The sequence below is a fragment of the Penicillium maclennaniae genome (assembly GCF_028827695.1).
Source record: "Penicillium maclennaniae strain IBT 15551 chromosome Unknown utg000005l:1.0-2652337.0:1.0-2654196.0, whole genome shotgun sequence".
NCBI classification, from domain to species: domain Eukaryota; kingdom Fungi; phylum Ascomycota; class Eurotiomycetes; order Eurotiales; family Aspergillaceae; genus Penicillium; species Penicillium maclennaniae.
Window position 1 is genome coordinate 182,820 of NW_026623217.1, and position 13,896 is coordinate 196,715.

General features: G+C 52.2%; 4 protein-coding genes across 4 annotated transcripts; 2 read left to right on the forward strand and 2 right to left on the reverse strand.

Moving 5' to 3' along the window:
* Positions 1 to 273: 273 nt before the first annotated feature.
* Positions 274 to 2,525, reverse strand: N7477_005303 (coronin; the record flags this gene model as incomplete). The annotated part of the gene is made up of 9 exons (XM_056966966.1): positions 274 to 453; positions 509 to 1,268; positions 1,320 to 1,781; positions 1,831 to 1,934; positions 1,986 to 2,034; positions 2,086 to 2,228; positions 2,297 to 2,356; positions 2,412 to 2,440; positions 2,492 to 2,525. The coding sequence occupies 9 exons, from the start codon at positions 2,523 to 2,525 to the stop codon at positions 274 to 276; spliced, it is 1,821 nt and encodes a 606-aa protein (XP_056821720.1).
* Positions 2,526 to 3,106: 581 nt separating this feature from the next.
* Positions 3,107 to 6,060, forward strand: N7477_005304 (putative kinesin family protein (KlpA); the record flags this gene model as incomplete). Its single annotated transcript, XM_056966967.1, has 7 exons — positions 3,107 to 3,118; positions 3,175 to 3,304; positions 3,360 to 3,701; positions 4,092 to 4,223; positions 4,272 to 4,811; positions 4,895 to 5,835; positions 5,887 to 6,060. 7 exons carry the CDS (start codon positions 3,107 to 3,109, stop codon positions 6,058 to 6,060), a joined length of 2,271 nt encoding a protein of 756 aa, XP_056821721.1.
* A 237-nt stretch (positions 6,061 to 6,297) lies between these two features.
* On the reverse strand, positions 6,298 to 7,978 carry N7477_005305 (translation initiation factor eIF-2B subunit family protein; the record flags this gene model as incomplete). The annotated part of the gene is made up of 2 exons (XM_056966968.1): positions 6,298 to 7,744; positions 7,791 to 7,978. Coding segments are annotated over 2 exons (1,635 nt in total), but the record flags the coding sequence as incomplete, so codon positions are not given.
* Positions 7,979 to 11,247: 3,269 nt separating this feature from the next.
* On the forward strand, positions 11,248 to 13,214 carry N7477_005306 (putative protein kinase; the record flags this gene model as incomplete). Its single annotated transcript, XM_056966969.1, has 3 exons — positions 11,248 to 11,343; positions 11,454 to 12,603; positions 12,667 to 13,214. 3 exons carry the CDS (start codon positions 11,248 to 11,250, stop codon positions 13,212 to 13,214), a joined length of 1,794 nt encoding a protein of 597 aa, XP_056821723.1.
* Between the last annotated feature and the right edge of the window lie 682 nt (positions 13,215 to 13,896).

The following is a 13,896-nucleotide window of genomic DNA, read 5'->3' on the forward strand; positions in this document are numbered from 1 at the left end:
GGAAGACCCAATGTATATAGAGATCGGCAATTCAAAAGCCCACTCAGGTAGAAGTCAGCTTCAAGGGGAACTCAAATTGCTTGAGATGATTACTTTTGAAGTCCAATGTATTCACAAATGCGCTAAAAAAAAACAAGACCGCGAATCCACATGCACTTGTGCATCATGTACGTCAACAATCAAGGACGAAATCCAAGCCCACGACGCTGAACATCAAAATTCTCACCACAGTACTCACCATAAACCCTCCCGTCCGGAGTTATCAGACAAAAGCTAGGTCAGCTTGCTCTTCAACGACTCGATCTCAGAAGTCAAAGTTTGCATCTGCTTGGCCTGCGACGCAATCGTTCTGGTCTGCTCTGCAATCAGGTTCTTGATTTCCTCAATCTCGCGGTGCACGGCGCTAGTGGGCAGGCCAGACTCGCTAGCGGTGGGGGAGGAAGCGGCGGGAGTCTGAATATGTTAGAATGGTTGAGAGCACGAATGGACGGAGGAAGAGGGGACTTACAATTGAGCGAGGTTCAGGCTCAGGTTCGGCCTTGAGCTCGGGCTTGGGCTCGGGCTTGGGCTCGGGCTTGGCCTCGGTCTCATTTGGCCGCAGAGGACTGCTGACTCTGGGGGAAGCGGCCTCGGTGATAGTCGAGCGGGCACGCTCGACGGGTTTGGGGACTTCCTCGAAGCTGGAGTCATCATCCACAGATTCAGTCTCTTCTTCATCGTCGGCAAATTTGTTCACCATGGCCGCCATGGCACCACCCTGTTCCTTCATGGACGGGGCAGGGCGGGCCACCGGCGTGGGCTCGGGAACGGGCTCGGGGGCGTGCTTCGCAACAGCAGGCTCGGGCTTCTTGGCCACAAGCTCAGCAGCAGGCTTGGGCTCGGGAGCATCAAAAGTAGTAGTAGGCTTTTCCTTAACACTCTCGACCTCCTTGAGGCCTTCACCCTCAAACAAGCTAGCCATGGAGATCTTGGGCGGAATGGCCTCCTTGCCAGCCAACCACTCGGACGAGCTCATGGCAGGGGTCAGTCCGAGAGTGGGCGGGTAGATATCGTCTTGGAAATTGTCGGAGCGACGGGGTACAATGAACGAGATGGGCTCAATGTAGCCGTCGTTGATAGTCTTGTATGCACGGGCAATTTCGTTCTCGTGCATGTTCACACCACGCTTGGGCATAAATGCGACACCACGCTGCGGGTCGGCGGACTTGTACTCTGAGAGGAACTCGAACTTATCGTTCTCGATCTCGAAGTATCGGATGTTTCCATCACTGGGAACAGTTAGAAAACGCCGGCCATATCCATGCTGGAAGATCACTCACCCGCGTCCAGCCAGGTACAAGCAGCTGTTGCCCTCGTCCCAGAAGGGCATGCAGACGCCCGAAATGGAGTCCAGGGTTTTGAAGCCACTAATAGGCTCACGGGCAGCACGGACATCCCACAGAGCCAATTGACGGTCACTCATCTTGGAGAAACCAGTGGTCGCGATCCGGTCGCGCTCACCAAGCCAGATAGCGCGGCTGTTCTTGGCTCCCGAGTGTCCGTTTGATTCGTGGGCAGGGCGCTCCTGACGGACATCCCAAATGCGGAGCTTCTTGTCACGCGAGGTGGTGACCAGCAAGGAGCCGTTGCCACTCCAAGACTGGGACTGCACAATATCGCCGACATTGAGAGTCAGCTTAGGCGCACCAGCCTCAATGTCCCAGATCTTCACAGTATAGTCGCCCGAGGCCGTTGCCAGCACGTTTTCGGCCGCGGGATTGAAGAGCACGTGGCCAACTTTCCTGCAGGAGCGTTTAGTTCTGCGCGTCGCGTGGGGAGGGGCAATCTCACTTGGAATGACCGCTCAGCTTGCCAACAGGTGCAATGTCCTGGATGTCATCGGCATCGACATCGGGACGCACAGTAAAGTCCTCCGGAACCCGCCAGAGGAAGATCTAAGCCTGGTCAGCAGCGTTCAACCATGGCCTCGGACAAATAGTATCTACCTTTCCATCGTCGGAACCCGAGGCAATCAGATCGTCATTGAAAGGATTCCTACAATGGGTGAGCCATCATGCGCAACTTCAACCCGATAGACCTCCATACCAGTCCGTGTCGAGCACGACTGCTGTGTGACCCCGAAACAGAGGGATGCGCTCCGGAAGCTTCCCACGCTCCTCAAGAGGAATAACAGCAAAAGCGCCGCCACCACCAGCTTCCCAATTGACCGCAAGGTGTTTCGGATTAACCTAGATCGTGAATTGTCAGACCAAACGCCGTTGCGATGAGGTCAGGGGCGATGGCGCAACGAACGGACCTTGATCAGGTTGGTATCCCAAGCGTTTCTGGAGACGCGAAGGTTATCGTAGCATTGTTCCTAAGGACTATGTTAACGGACATGTCGTAGCCTGCGCTTCCGGGAGTAAAAGTACCTTTCTCGTCGAACGCCCGAAGACGTGGCCTTCCAAGGATGTCAGCGGGGACTTTGTAGATGAAGAGAGCAATCACATACGGTATTTGGAGGAACGCACAAATCGCCCGGACATATTTCAGGCTGCAGGGCAATGAAGTTGAAACAGGAGAGCTCAAGAGGAGAGGATGAAAGATGAGGCCCAGCTGCCCTCTCCAGCAATAAAGGAATGCGGGAACTGGTGTTTCGAGTGGGCCTGGTGGAGTCTGCGATCCGACTGTGACGGCTTAGAAATAAGAAATCCCCGTCAGGCAGGCTGTGAAGTTCAAGAGGAGAGACAATTGAATTGACGTAGGATTGAAAGTATACGCTATTCAAATAAGCAAAAAAACAAGCAACACCGCAACACAACAAAGATCAACAACTTTGAACCCCGCGCAACTGCATGACAATAGTCACGTGCGCCAGAGGTCGGTCACAAATACGGTAATATCAATACCACCATCAAACCCACTCGTCCCAGGATGCTGAGTCAGCGTTTGTTTATCGCCCGTCTCTGGAGGAACCGGAGCTCCTCATACTCAGATGCTCTCCGCTCTCACCTCGCGGATGTCCATCGCATCCATCCTTTAATTGATTTGAATCGTGGCTGGACGAGAGTTCGGCCTCCTCGCCCGAATCGTCTACACCGTGACCTGGCGACCCACGACTTCCAACATGGACGAGAATGTAAACAATCCTTCCATTTGCCCCCGCGGGCGCAACCCCGTTACTGATTTGCGCAGACTCAATCCCGTGCCTCTATGCGATCGCGCATCCCCCATCCTGGCCTGCGCGAGATGAACCCAGCGACCACTAACTCTCGGTCCGGCATCCTTCCGCCGGGCTCAATCGCCAATAAAGGCAGTCTGTCTCGTACGGGACCATCACTCGAATGTTATGATGAAAGCTATTCTGACCATAGTCGCAGCCACTCGTCCCAAGCCTACAAATGCCCCCGAACCCAAGAAATCAGCATCCGCCTCCCGCCAACCCGTCAGTGCAACCAATGCACGCACTCGTGGCAACTCATTCGCTTCGTCCACAACGCGAGTGGGCTCGACAACGACTCGCTCGACCAATGGCAGTTTCTCCAACACCATGGGCTACGGCAGTCGCCCAGTATCGGCTATGTCTCGCCCAGCGTCCGCCATGTCCCGGCCCAACTCGTCCCTCAGCGGTCGCAAGACCCCCGGCGCCTCCATCCAGCGCCCCGCTACCTCACTAGATACCCATGCCGAAGATGGAGCTAGCATTCTTGGGAAACGAAAGGGTATGCAAGCAAACCCCATTCCACTTACCCGAATTTCCTTGGTCCCCGTTGGATCCTCTCTCCAGAACCCCATCGGACCAAATCATGGAATGAAGCACGCCAGCGGGTAATCAAAGAAGCCCCTGGTAGATGTGCAGATCCACCCAATAGCGCTTTGCCGTAACATCCACAAGCATTGAAGGGCAATCCATAATTTCATCCCCCCCAAGAAATTGGACCCCCAAGCATCTACCCAAGCAGGACCAGTGCGGCAAAGTAGTGTTCCTTTCCTTAGCCCAACTAGGTCTCGCAGAAACCCTTCAATCACCAACGCCCCAACGTCAAGAAGGCCCCCTGTTCCTCTCTTTCTCAGGAAAATCTGTGCAAGCAAGAGTTCTGACCAAGTTTCAGGTACCGAGTGGAATCAAGAACGCAAAGAAAGTGACATGGAGCAGATCATGAACACGTTAATGGCTAAGATGAATGAGCAAGGTCAGCACAGCTCTGGTCTGAAAGAAACGGTTGAGCTCTACAAATCGAGAAGTAAGTTACTTTCCTGAAAAGCGAGTTTGCGCGTACTAAATTGAGCAGTCAACGACCTGGAAAGCGCTCGAGACAAGCTGACTGATGCTAATGCGTCTCTCCGCTGCGAGACGGACGCCTTGAAGAACCAATTAAATGCTGCAGAGGCCGCATTGAAGGACGCTAGACGTGAACAGGAAATTGCCATGGATGAGCTCGACCGGCGTCAGCGCATTGAGGTGGAGTCTGTCAGCCTGAATAGCAGGAAAGAGATGGAAGAGTTGAAAGCTCGTCAACAGGACGAGATGAACCAGTTGAGGCGCAAATTCGAAAGCGAGATCGAGATTGAAAAAGCCATGCGAGTTCGAGAGCTCGAGCAGCTTACATCGAGGTCTGCGCTGGATACCCAAAAGGCCGAGATTGAATTGGAAAGAAAGGACCGTGAAATAACTATGATGAACAATCAGCTTTTATCCCTGAAAGCTGACCTGGACCGCGAGCGCAAGACCACACATGAACTACGACAGAACCTTGATACCGCCGGCAGCAACGGCGTGACATTAGAGTCCACTATCCGAGCCCTCAAAGCCCGTATTGAGTTCCTCGAGGGTGGGAGAGAGGAGCAATCTCAGGCTTTTGAACGCTGCAACCAGGAGATGATGAACGCCCTGGCCGAGACTGAAGCCACAAAGGAAAAGCTTCGCAGGAGGAGACCATGCGTCGCAAGCTCCACAACCAAGTTCAGGAATTGAAGGGAAACATTCGAGTTTTCTGTCGTGTTCGCCCATCTCTCAAGAGTGAACCGCCTTCTGAGATTACCCCAATGGAGTACCCCGATGAGTCTGAAGAGGCTAAGGAGATCAACGTCATGGGCCCGGAGGAGAAGAATAGCCTCGGCAGCGTCAGCCGCAAGAATAACACCTTCTCTTTTGATCGAGTGTTCGGCCCCTCGGCCACAAACACTGACGTCTTTGACGAGATCAGCCAGCTGGTTCAGAGCGCATTGGATGGGTACAATGTTTGTATTTTCTGCTATGGACAGACTGGCAGTGGTAAAACGCATACCATGTCCTCCCAAGATGGCATGATCCCTCTCGCCGTGCATCAGATTTACGAGACTGCCCAGGGTCTGGAAGAGAAGGGGTGGCGGTACAAGATGACGGGTAACTTCGTCGAGGTCTATAACGAGAACGTGAATGACCTTTTGGGCAATCCTGATGAATTAGACAAGAAGAAGCACGAGATTCGCCATGATATGCAGCGCGGCAAGACTACCATCACCGACATCAACACCGTTGATCTGGACTCTCCGGAGATGGTCAAGGCCATACTCAAGAACGCGGATGCGAACCGTTCGGTGGCTGCTACCAAGGCGAACGAGCGCTCATCTCGATCACACTCCGTCTTTATCCTCAAGCTGATCGGCGAGAACCACATCACCGGCGAACGCAGCGAAGGCACTCTCAACCTTGTTGACCTTGCGGGAAGTGAACGTCTGAGCCACAGTCAAGCGACTGGTGAGCGCCTGAAAGAAACTCAGAACATCAACCGTAGTCTTAGCTCTCTCGGAGATGTGATTGCCGCTCTGGGTCAGGGCAAAGAGGGCGGCCACATCCCGTACCGCAACAGCAAGGTATTTTTCAAATCTCCCCTTTCTTTGTCACGCTCGCTAATCCTTCTGCAGCTCACTTATCTCCTTCAATTCTCACTGGGTGGCAACTCCAAGACCCTGATGTTCGTCATGGTCAGCCCACTCCAGGCCCATCTGTCAGAGACTCTGACGAGTTTAAAATTCGCGACCAAAGTGTCCCTGACACATATCGGGACAGCGAAGAAACAGTCGCGCATTCGCGACTGACTATGATGATACCTCTTTTGCACATAGGTCCTCGGGTTTGAATGGTGGAGGTCTCTAACGATCCTGTCCTCTACCTGACCCCTCGGCGTTTACGTTGGGTTGATGATATTTTCTATTGAGTTTTTATGATCGGTCTTTGGCGTGTCATTTACTTATGGATGTTGCATAGTGTAGAGCTCAATTTACTTCATTCCTGCGCTTGACTCTCAATACTTGTCGTTTGACTGAAAGTGAAAGTTACAGCGATGCTAAATATTTATCTGCCTTCTCTTTCACTTGGTATGCCTTTTCCTTGATATCCTTTCGAGAGACAGTCCCCTCCTCACAGACGTATCCATCAATCAGATTGTTAGGGACCCATTCGAAGTAGAGATTTTTTACCTCAACCTCGCAATTGCTCGATCCCGATGGAGTATTTATTTGCTTTTGGAGAAGACCTAAGCCCTTGACGCCGCTTCCGGGCCAGGAAGTCATGAGTTCTGCAGGATCATTGTTCTCAGGTACATGGTCTTTTGCAGACCCCGGCTCAGCGACCTTCTCCAATTGACTGAATACCAGCACTTTCACGGTCGGACTGGCGTATCTCGCGGCGAGAACAGCCGGCAAAGATCCCATCTTATTGCTGATCCATCCCTCACTCGAGATGCAATCAGCTCCGAGTAGCACAAAGTTCACACCGTCAGCAGCGATGGCCGCCGAGGCGTCCGTATAGACCGTTAATTTGAGATGACGGTCGCCACTTGACGGAAACTTGGTTTGGAAACCTGCGACCAAGGAAGATGCCATACTTGCACCTTCGCACAGTGGTCGAGATTCTAAAATGCGTATATCCAACTTTGAGATTGGTAGAGAAGCGAATGCATCCAGGATACTATCCCGAATCGTTGAGCTGGCTGAGAGGATGAGAATCGTAAGTGTAGAGGGTGAGTGTGAGTCTGTCATTCGCACGAATGTGTTGTTCAGATATGCTGTAAACGAGTCCCTTATGCGAGCCGGCATCTCACGTCTCTTTTCCAGGTGGGAATCTACCACGCCCAGGACATTTTCCCATATGACCCCGTTTCCAGAATTGGAGCCCGCTATCTTTTCCAAATCATCCAATACAGCTAGAAAAGCATTCTGTGTTGCGGAAGACATACTTTCACGACCGTTTTTCCCTATATGCCATGCAGCCAAACGAGCAGTCCGCCACCAGTTCGGATCATCCCGTAGATGCACCAACACATCCCGGAATCCCGTCAATGCGATGGTAGTCAACTCATGAGATCCGCTTTGATGGTCATTCTTGAGCTGCTGGAGACTAGATCGCAGCGCTTGACTCGCCTCCTCATTCATCTCCGCCTCGAACCAGACACGATGCAGACTGTCTGCTAATCGCGGCACACCCCGTCCGTCCTCTTTGATGTCTCGGGGGTCAAACCATTCCCAGTCATCGTGCTCCCAGTCGATGTGAATACCGGCTTCACCGCGACCACCCTCATCAGACTGTTTGAGTCGAAATGCGAAGGGGTAGATGGTCCATTGTCGCCCGATTGCGGGGTCACTGAATGTGTAAGGTTTTCCATGTCTCCATAGTTCAATGTCTCGGGGTGTCAGGGTGGTCTCCTCTTTGAGTTCACGCCATGCAGCTGCAACAGGGGACTCAGGGGGCTCTATGGTGCCTGAAATAGGTGCGAGTCGGTGACTATATTGATCAGCTCAAGAATCTCGAGGGGCCTCGGGAGACTTACCGATATGTCTGTACAGAACCGCTGCGCTTAAATAGCGCAACGCACGGCCTCTTCTGCAACGAGAATATGAAAGAAGATACGACACGTCTTTGCTGGAGCTCAAGTTGCGGCGTTGTCATGTTTTCAGATTCACATGAGCGTGCTGATGAGTAATGCAAACGCGATGCGCGAAGTTTTGTGAAGATTCTCTGGCGTCATCGGTGCATCATGGCTTACACCATTTTCGGTCTGCTCTGAAATCGCATCAGGAGATTCAATCCAATGTCAACTTAAATCTAACTCCGAAGTCTATAATTTCAAGTCAGTATATGAATGTAACCGTGTATGAGGATGTCCCTATTCTTTCAAGATTAGTTCCAGTCGCTGCTCGGACTTTTTGTTGACTATTGCGGCTATGCGTCAACCTGCGCCTTTCAACATTCTTAGCGCCGGGTTTTCCAGCTTCAAAAGTGAAATGTGGCGCACATTGTCTCAACTTATCCATCTTGCATCACCCCACGTCGATTTGACTCGCATATGTGGCTACCTCGGCTGAAGTACTGACTCCATTCTAATCTCCATGGCACCCTCAAACCTGGATGCTACCCATGTCTAAGTGATGACCTTTGAAGCGTCCAATTTCCCAAGGCGCCGGTGTTTCTGCGAGTGGGTCGGAGGTAAGCCCGGCACTGCGAACAATGTGCACGACCAGAAACCGCTACACATGACCACTGAGGCCGCATCCTCAGCACATATTGCATAAATCTCTATTGTCGCCGTATCAATGCATTGGCCAAGAGCGGTGAACAGCACGGTAATCTGAAGTAGGCTCCTCTAAGTATTGGTGCATTTCTTAGCGAGAATACAAGTAAAAAACAAAATCAATTCAATCTATATCCCAACCACTGACATCAGATGACTAGACTTATGCAAGTCAAAAGCATCTAAGTATCTCCATACTTCAATACCTCAGAATTCCTCAGGTCCTTATCGTTTTCCATCGCCTTCACCTGGAAATTCCAAAAAGCAGCCTCCATTTCCGCTTTCAGATTCACCGAGCACTTACCGCATATCCCATCCTTCTTGATTGTCTCAAGTTCCCTCGTGTAAGTTGGCCAATCCAGAAGTCTCGCTTCGGTCTTGAATTCCATCGCGTCACAGTTGATCCGCTGAAGCCGTGGAACGCCTCGCTGTGCTTCGAGACAATGCTGCGTCGACGCAAGAGAAAAGTGTTTGCACCCAATGAAGCAGTACCAGATTGTCTGGCACATTTTGAAGTGATGTGAGTGTGGGGTCAAATAGTATTGATTTCATGCATGGGACACATTTTCCTCAGATCAGCTCTGGAGGAGCTGATCTGTTATATATAGAAGTGAATGTCTTCAGACGAGGACTTTAGCCTTTGTTTGCTTTGATGAAGCTCCAAACCTTTTGGTCCGTCTCATCTAGTCATTTACGTGCGTAATCATTCATGCCACCTTGCTTTGTTTCTTTCTCAGATTCAAAGAGCTAGTGACCTGATGTGTGGGCAGCAAGATGAGCCCCAAAGCGTGAAACAAACGAAGAGGCTGATCAAGGAGCTACCATACATTGAAGCTGTACAAGTTTACTCTCATTCGCCCTAATACATCCATGATCTTCGAATCCGGGTGTCACTGTTTTCGAACAGCGGGAATCACGATGAAGTTCAATTGTCACTGTTCATCCCCAAACTGGTGCTCAAGCGCCTCAGCCATCATCTAAAAGCAACTCAGTGAGGGATTGAAAGACTAAAAAGTTTCAACATCGGGAGAGCCAGCGTGTGCTTTGATGGAAGGGCTTCCAGGCCTCTAAACGTGCTCGCCAGAGACTCTGCTACAGTCATGCTCGGTGATACCGGTGGAGCCATTCTGGGTACTCCCGGCCATCCTGAAGCTGCCGAATCAACGAATTGAAATCATGTTGCCGAAGAACTTATAATCATACTTGGGTTGCCATCGCCGCTACCATGATGGCCGCATCCCTCCTTTTCTTTGCCCTGTTGTCGAATCCAATATGAGCGATTTTCCCTTGCCTGAAGTGTTTGTGGCGGACGCAAGGCCGTCAATCAGCCTAACGAAAAGCACGTTGATGACACTCCTGGGCTTCAAGGCTACCGTTCTTCTGAACAGACGTATCACGCACACGTGGAAGCAATTTGGCTATTTACGTAGGGATCACTGCGTGTCGACGATTGGTAACTTGATGTAAGGAAATATATACTGCAGGAGTAGACCCTTGACGCATTCGTGAATCATTGTCCCCTTTACCTAATTTCTCTATTAGTGACAATTCGACAGAGCTGACTGGTGACATGGATCCGTTGCACCCGGGTTCAAGGATTAGAGAGGCTACTCCAAGCCCGGTAGATTGATAGCCCCAGAACGACCCACTGCTAGCGGGTCTTGGCCATGCTTATTCGCCCGCCACACGACACTTGCTGCAACGTTTCCAGCCACCCGACGTTGTTTGTGCGTAGCCTTGCAGGCTCTATTCATAGATCGGTGGCATCAAAGCGGCCTGCGCGGCTCGTGGCCAAATATGAGCAAGTGAGGGGGGAATAAAAAAAAAGATGAAAAATATGTGATGTGTCATCGACCACTCCGCATCTACATGGTCAGAATTGGAATGAATCGGAATTGGCCTCGGCACTCTTTCCCAGCCACTTTTCTACCCTTTTTTTTATCGGCGCTCAAGCGTTTGCCCTGGGCTGACGACATTGCCAGCCACATAGCCTCTCTATGCGAAGACCATGATATCGTGGTGACATCCCCAGCATTGACAGGGGAATACTTCGGAGACCTTGATCCATGGTCCCGTAGTAATCTGCTGAGATCAACAATGCTCGTCAAATTCCGAGTCCCAACTGTAGTACTGGAACTAGGTGCCCAGTCGTGCCGGCCCCTGCGTCGTTCTGCGGCAGGACCAGGTTCTTCATTAAACCAAGAACGCGACCAGACTTTCCTTGCCGGCAAACCCCCTCAGAAAATGTGTGGGCTCGTATTGCAGAAGATTGGCAGCACTCCTACCATATAGGGATGACGGCTTCCCCCTTTCAGCCGTCTTTTTCGTGCCGGTCATACTGTCGGCCGTATTGTAGCACCACATTTCAGAACCGACCGGCAATGCTTTGCTATCAATGAGCATCTGCAGCATTCGTCACCCTACTTTTTAGTCCAAGGATCGACCATACCCCAATCGAGGCCGAAGGGTCGCACCCCCGCGTTCGCCCGGGCGTCAGCTGACTCGCGTGGTTTCGCTCCGATCGTCATTTCATTTGCTTTTGAACTTTTCCAACCACCAGCCCCAACGCATTTGGCCGCACTGTGCTTTCACTGTAAGGCCGTTGACCTACGGGTCTCAATACCCCCGCGCTGAGGCCGATCTAGGTCTGGAGGCTGAGAGTCGACCCTTATCTGCTCTAATCGCGTAGGTTCTCGCCTCCGCTTGCGGCTCCTCGATGCAGTCCCCCGCCGAGGCCGAAAGGTCTGCCGCATTCAGTCGTGGCGAAGCCCTCAGACACCTGGAAATGGAGCCTTCAGACCATGCACATTCCGTACGTGATACGCCGTCACCGATACTGCCCTCGCTGCAGATCCGAACCGACTTGCCCAGTATTCGACCGACCAGCTCGCATCGCGACTCTGATTCATTAGCCTCTCTCAGCGTATCCTCCGGAGTTTTTTGCAGCGCACCCCTAGCCTGCGCGCGTTGATCGCCCCGCCTCTCTCGAGTGCCGGCTCGTTATCCCCGGGCTCGTACATGTCCTCGCCTCAGCTGAATGCCATGGGCGATATCACACCTCTGCCATCTCCCATAGGCGGAGCATCTCCGTGGCGGCGCGGCGAATTGCCGTCTTTATCTCGTACATCTTCCACGGCGTCACGTAGCGCATCCAGTTTGCGCCTGAGCGATTCTTCACAGATGCTGGGTCCGCCGGTGTCGCGGTCCCGCGGCAAGACATACAATGGGCTGGAAGGCATGGGGGATGATTCAGTGCCTGATCGACTTCGTCACGATTCATCGAGCAAACATACGCGCAACCGCAGTCTCAGCGACTATGCGCCGCCCGGTCGTATAACCGTTCCTCGTCCGATTGCCGTCTCCGGCGCCGCTCCCGGCATGGTCCCCTCATCGAGTACCGACTCCAAACAGGCCGGCCTCCATCGAGAACAATACCTCGCTGTACACCGAGGGATCGCCTTGCCCACTGTTCGTCCTCCGAGTCCGCCTCGCAGTAGCGGAAGTGGATATGGAGACAGTGACACCGAGCCAGTCATTCAACATCCTGTATCGCTGTCGTCCTCTGACGAGATATACTCGGTGAAGTCAATTCGCACCCAACAAGCCCGGATATACAGGAAGCTCCGCGTCCTTGGCCAAGGAACCTTTAGTAAGGTCTGTCTGGCCGCCCGCGTGGAGCAAGTGCAGACACCATTGTCGCCCGATCTAGATGGCCTTGGCGATGCTGCTCCGCCAGCTGCCACACAGAGATTGGTCGCTGTCAAGATCATAGAGCACGGCCCGGCCGGGGGTGCAGACGAAGAACGTCTGGAAGTCTCACTGAAACGTGAGGTCGACATCTTGAAATCAGTGAATCACCCATCCTTGGTTCAACTCAAGGCATTCGGCAGCGACGAGAAGCGCGCTCTGCTTGTTCTGGACTTTTGTCCTGGTGGTGATCTGTTTGAGTTTGCGACTTCCGGAGCTCGACCGACTTCTCCCAACCTGATTCAACGCATTTTCTCGGAGTTGGTCGACGCCGTGCGCTATCTTCATTCTCAATACATTGTTCACCGTGATATCAAACTCGAGAGTGAGTGAATACTGGTTGACTCTGACTCTGAATGCAACAGAAGTTGCTAACCCTGCTTGACAGATGTTTTGCTCACCTTGCCTTCACATGCCTTGGAAGAAGTGACAGACTGGCATACTTATGACCGAGCGGTGGTCGTTCTCAGTGACTTGGGTCTATCTCGACGCATTCCAGAACCCCCGGAGAGTCCGCTGTTGCAGACCCGATGCGGAAGCGAAGATTATGCCGCACCGGAGATTCTCATGGGACAAGCGTATGATGGTCGCGCCACGGACGCGTGGGCCCTCGGTGTTCTGCTGTATGCCATTATGGAGAATCGCCTACCATTCGACGCCCTTCCCGGCACTCGTGGTGACCCAGCCAAACTTCGCGCTCGCACTCCGCATCGCATTGCCCGTTGCGAATGGAGTTGGTACCGTTACGCCAACGAAGACGAAGAGTGGGATCCCGAAAAGGGTCAAGGCCTAGACGGTGCCCGCGACTGCGTGGAGGGCCTTCTCAAGCGTAACACCAAACGCAAGGGACTTGATGAGATTGCAGCCATGCCTTGGGTTCATGATGCCATTGACGTCCCCGCTGGCCTCAAACGAGGTGACAAGGAAGTCCCGTAGAGCGGCTGGACCCTCGTGCGCGTCTTTTTTTCTTTCTCAGTGTTTCTGATTTGCCTTTTTTCCCTACGACCACGCCTATTTATACATATGGCCTTTCTGTCTGCCTCATGTCTTGCCCTTTTTTTTTTCTTTTTTCATCCCTTCCTTTCCCCATCCTTTCTCTCTTACTTCTTTGTGATGGGGGGTATTTGACACCATGGAGGTCGTCTGGTTTTCTTATTTTCTTACTGTGACGATTCTGGCTAGACCAACAGTTATACCCATTTTAACCTACATATGACGATCAAGATAAATTTCCGACGATCAAACTGAAGTTTGGCTCAATTTGATACGCTAGGATGTCCCACTGTAGACTTCGAAATCAAATAGGGTCAAGCCAAGCTCCGCCATTCCAACGTCTTCTGGGGCAATGACTTGCTCAACAGGAAGATGAGCATTAACATGATTTTTGAAATATGATTGTCAGGCACGCAGAAGCTCAATCAAGGGGTCCAGGTCATTAGCATAACATGGACATATCCCCCGCTCACCTTCATAACCTAGCACAATAGATCGATGACCATTGCAGATTGTAGATTGGACGGGCGGCAAGCGGGTCTCGGGGAGGTCTGCGCAAAGTCCGGACGACGCACCTGGGCACTCGAGCTTCTCTTTTTCTCGACCCCTGCCCCCCCGCGATCTC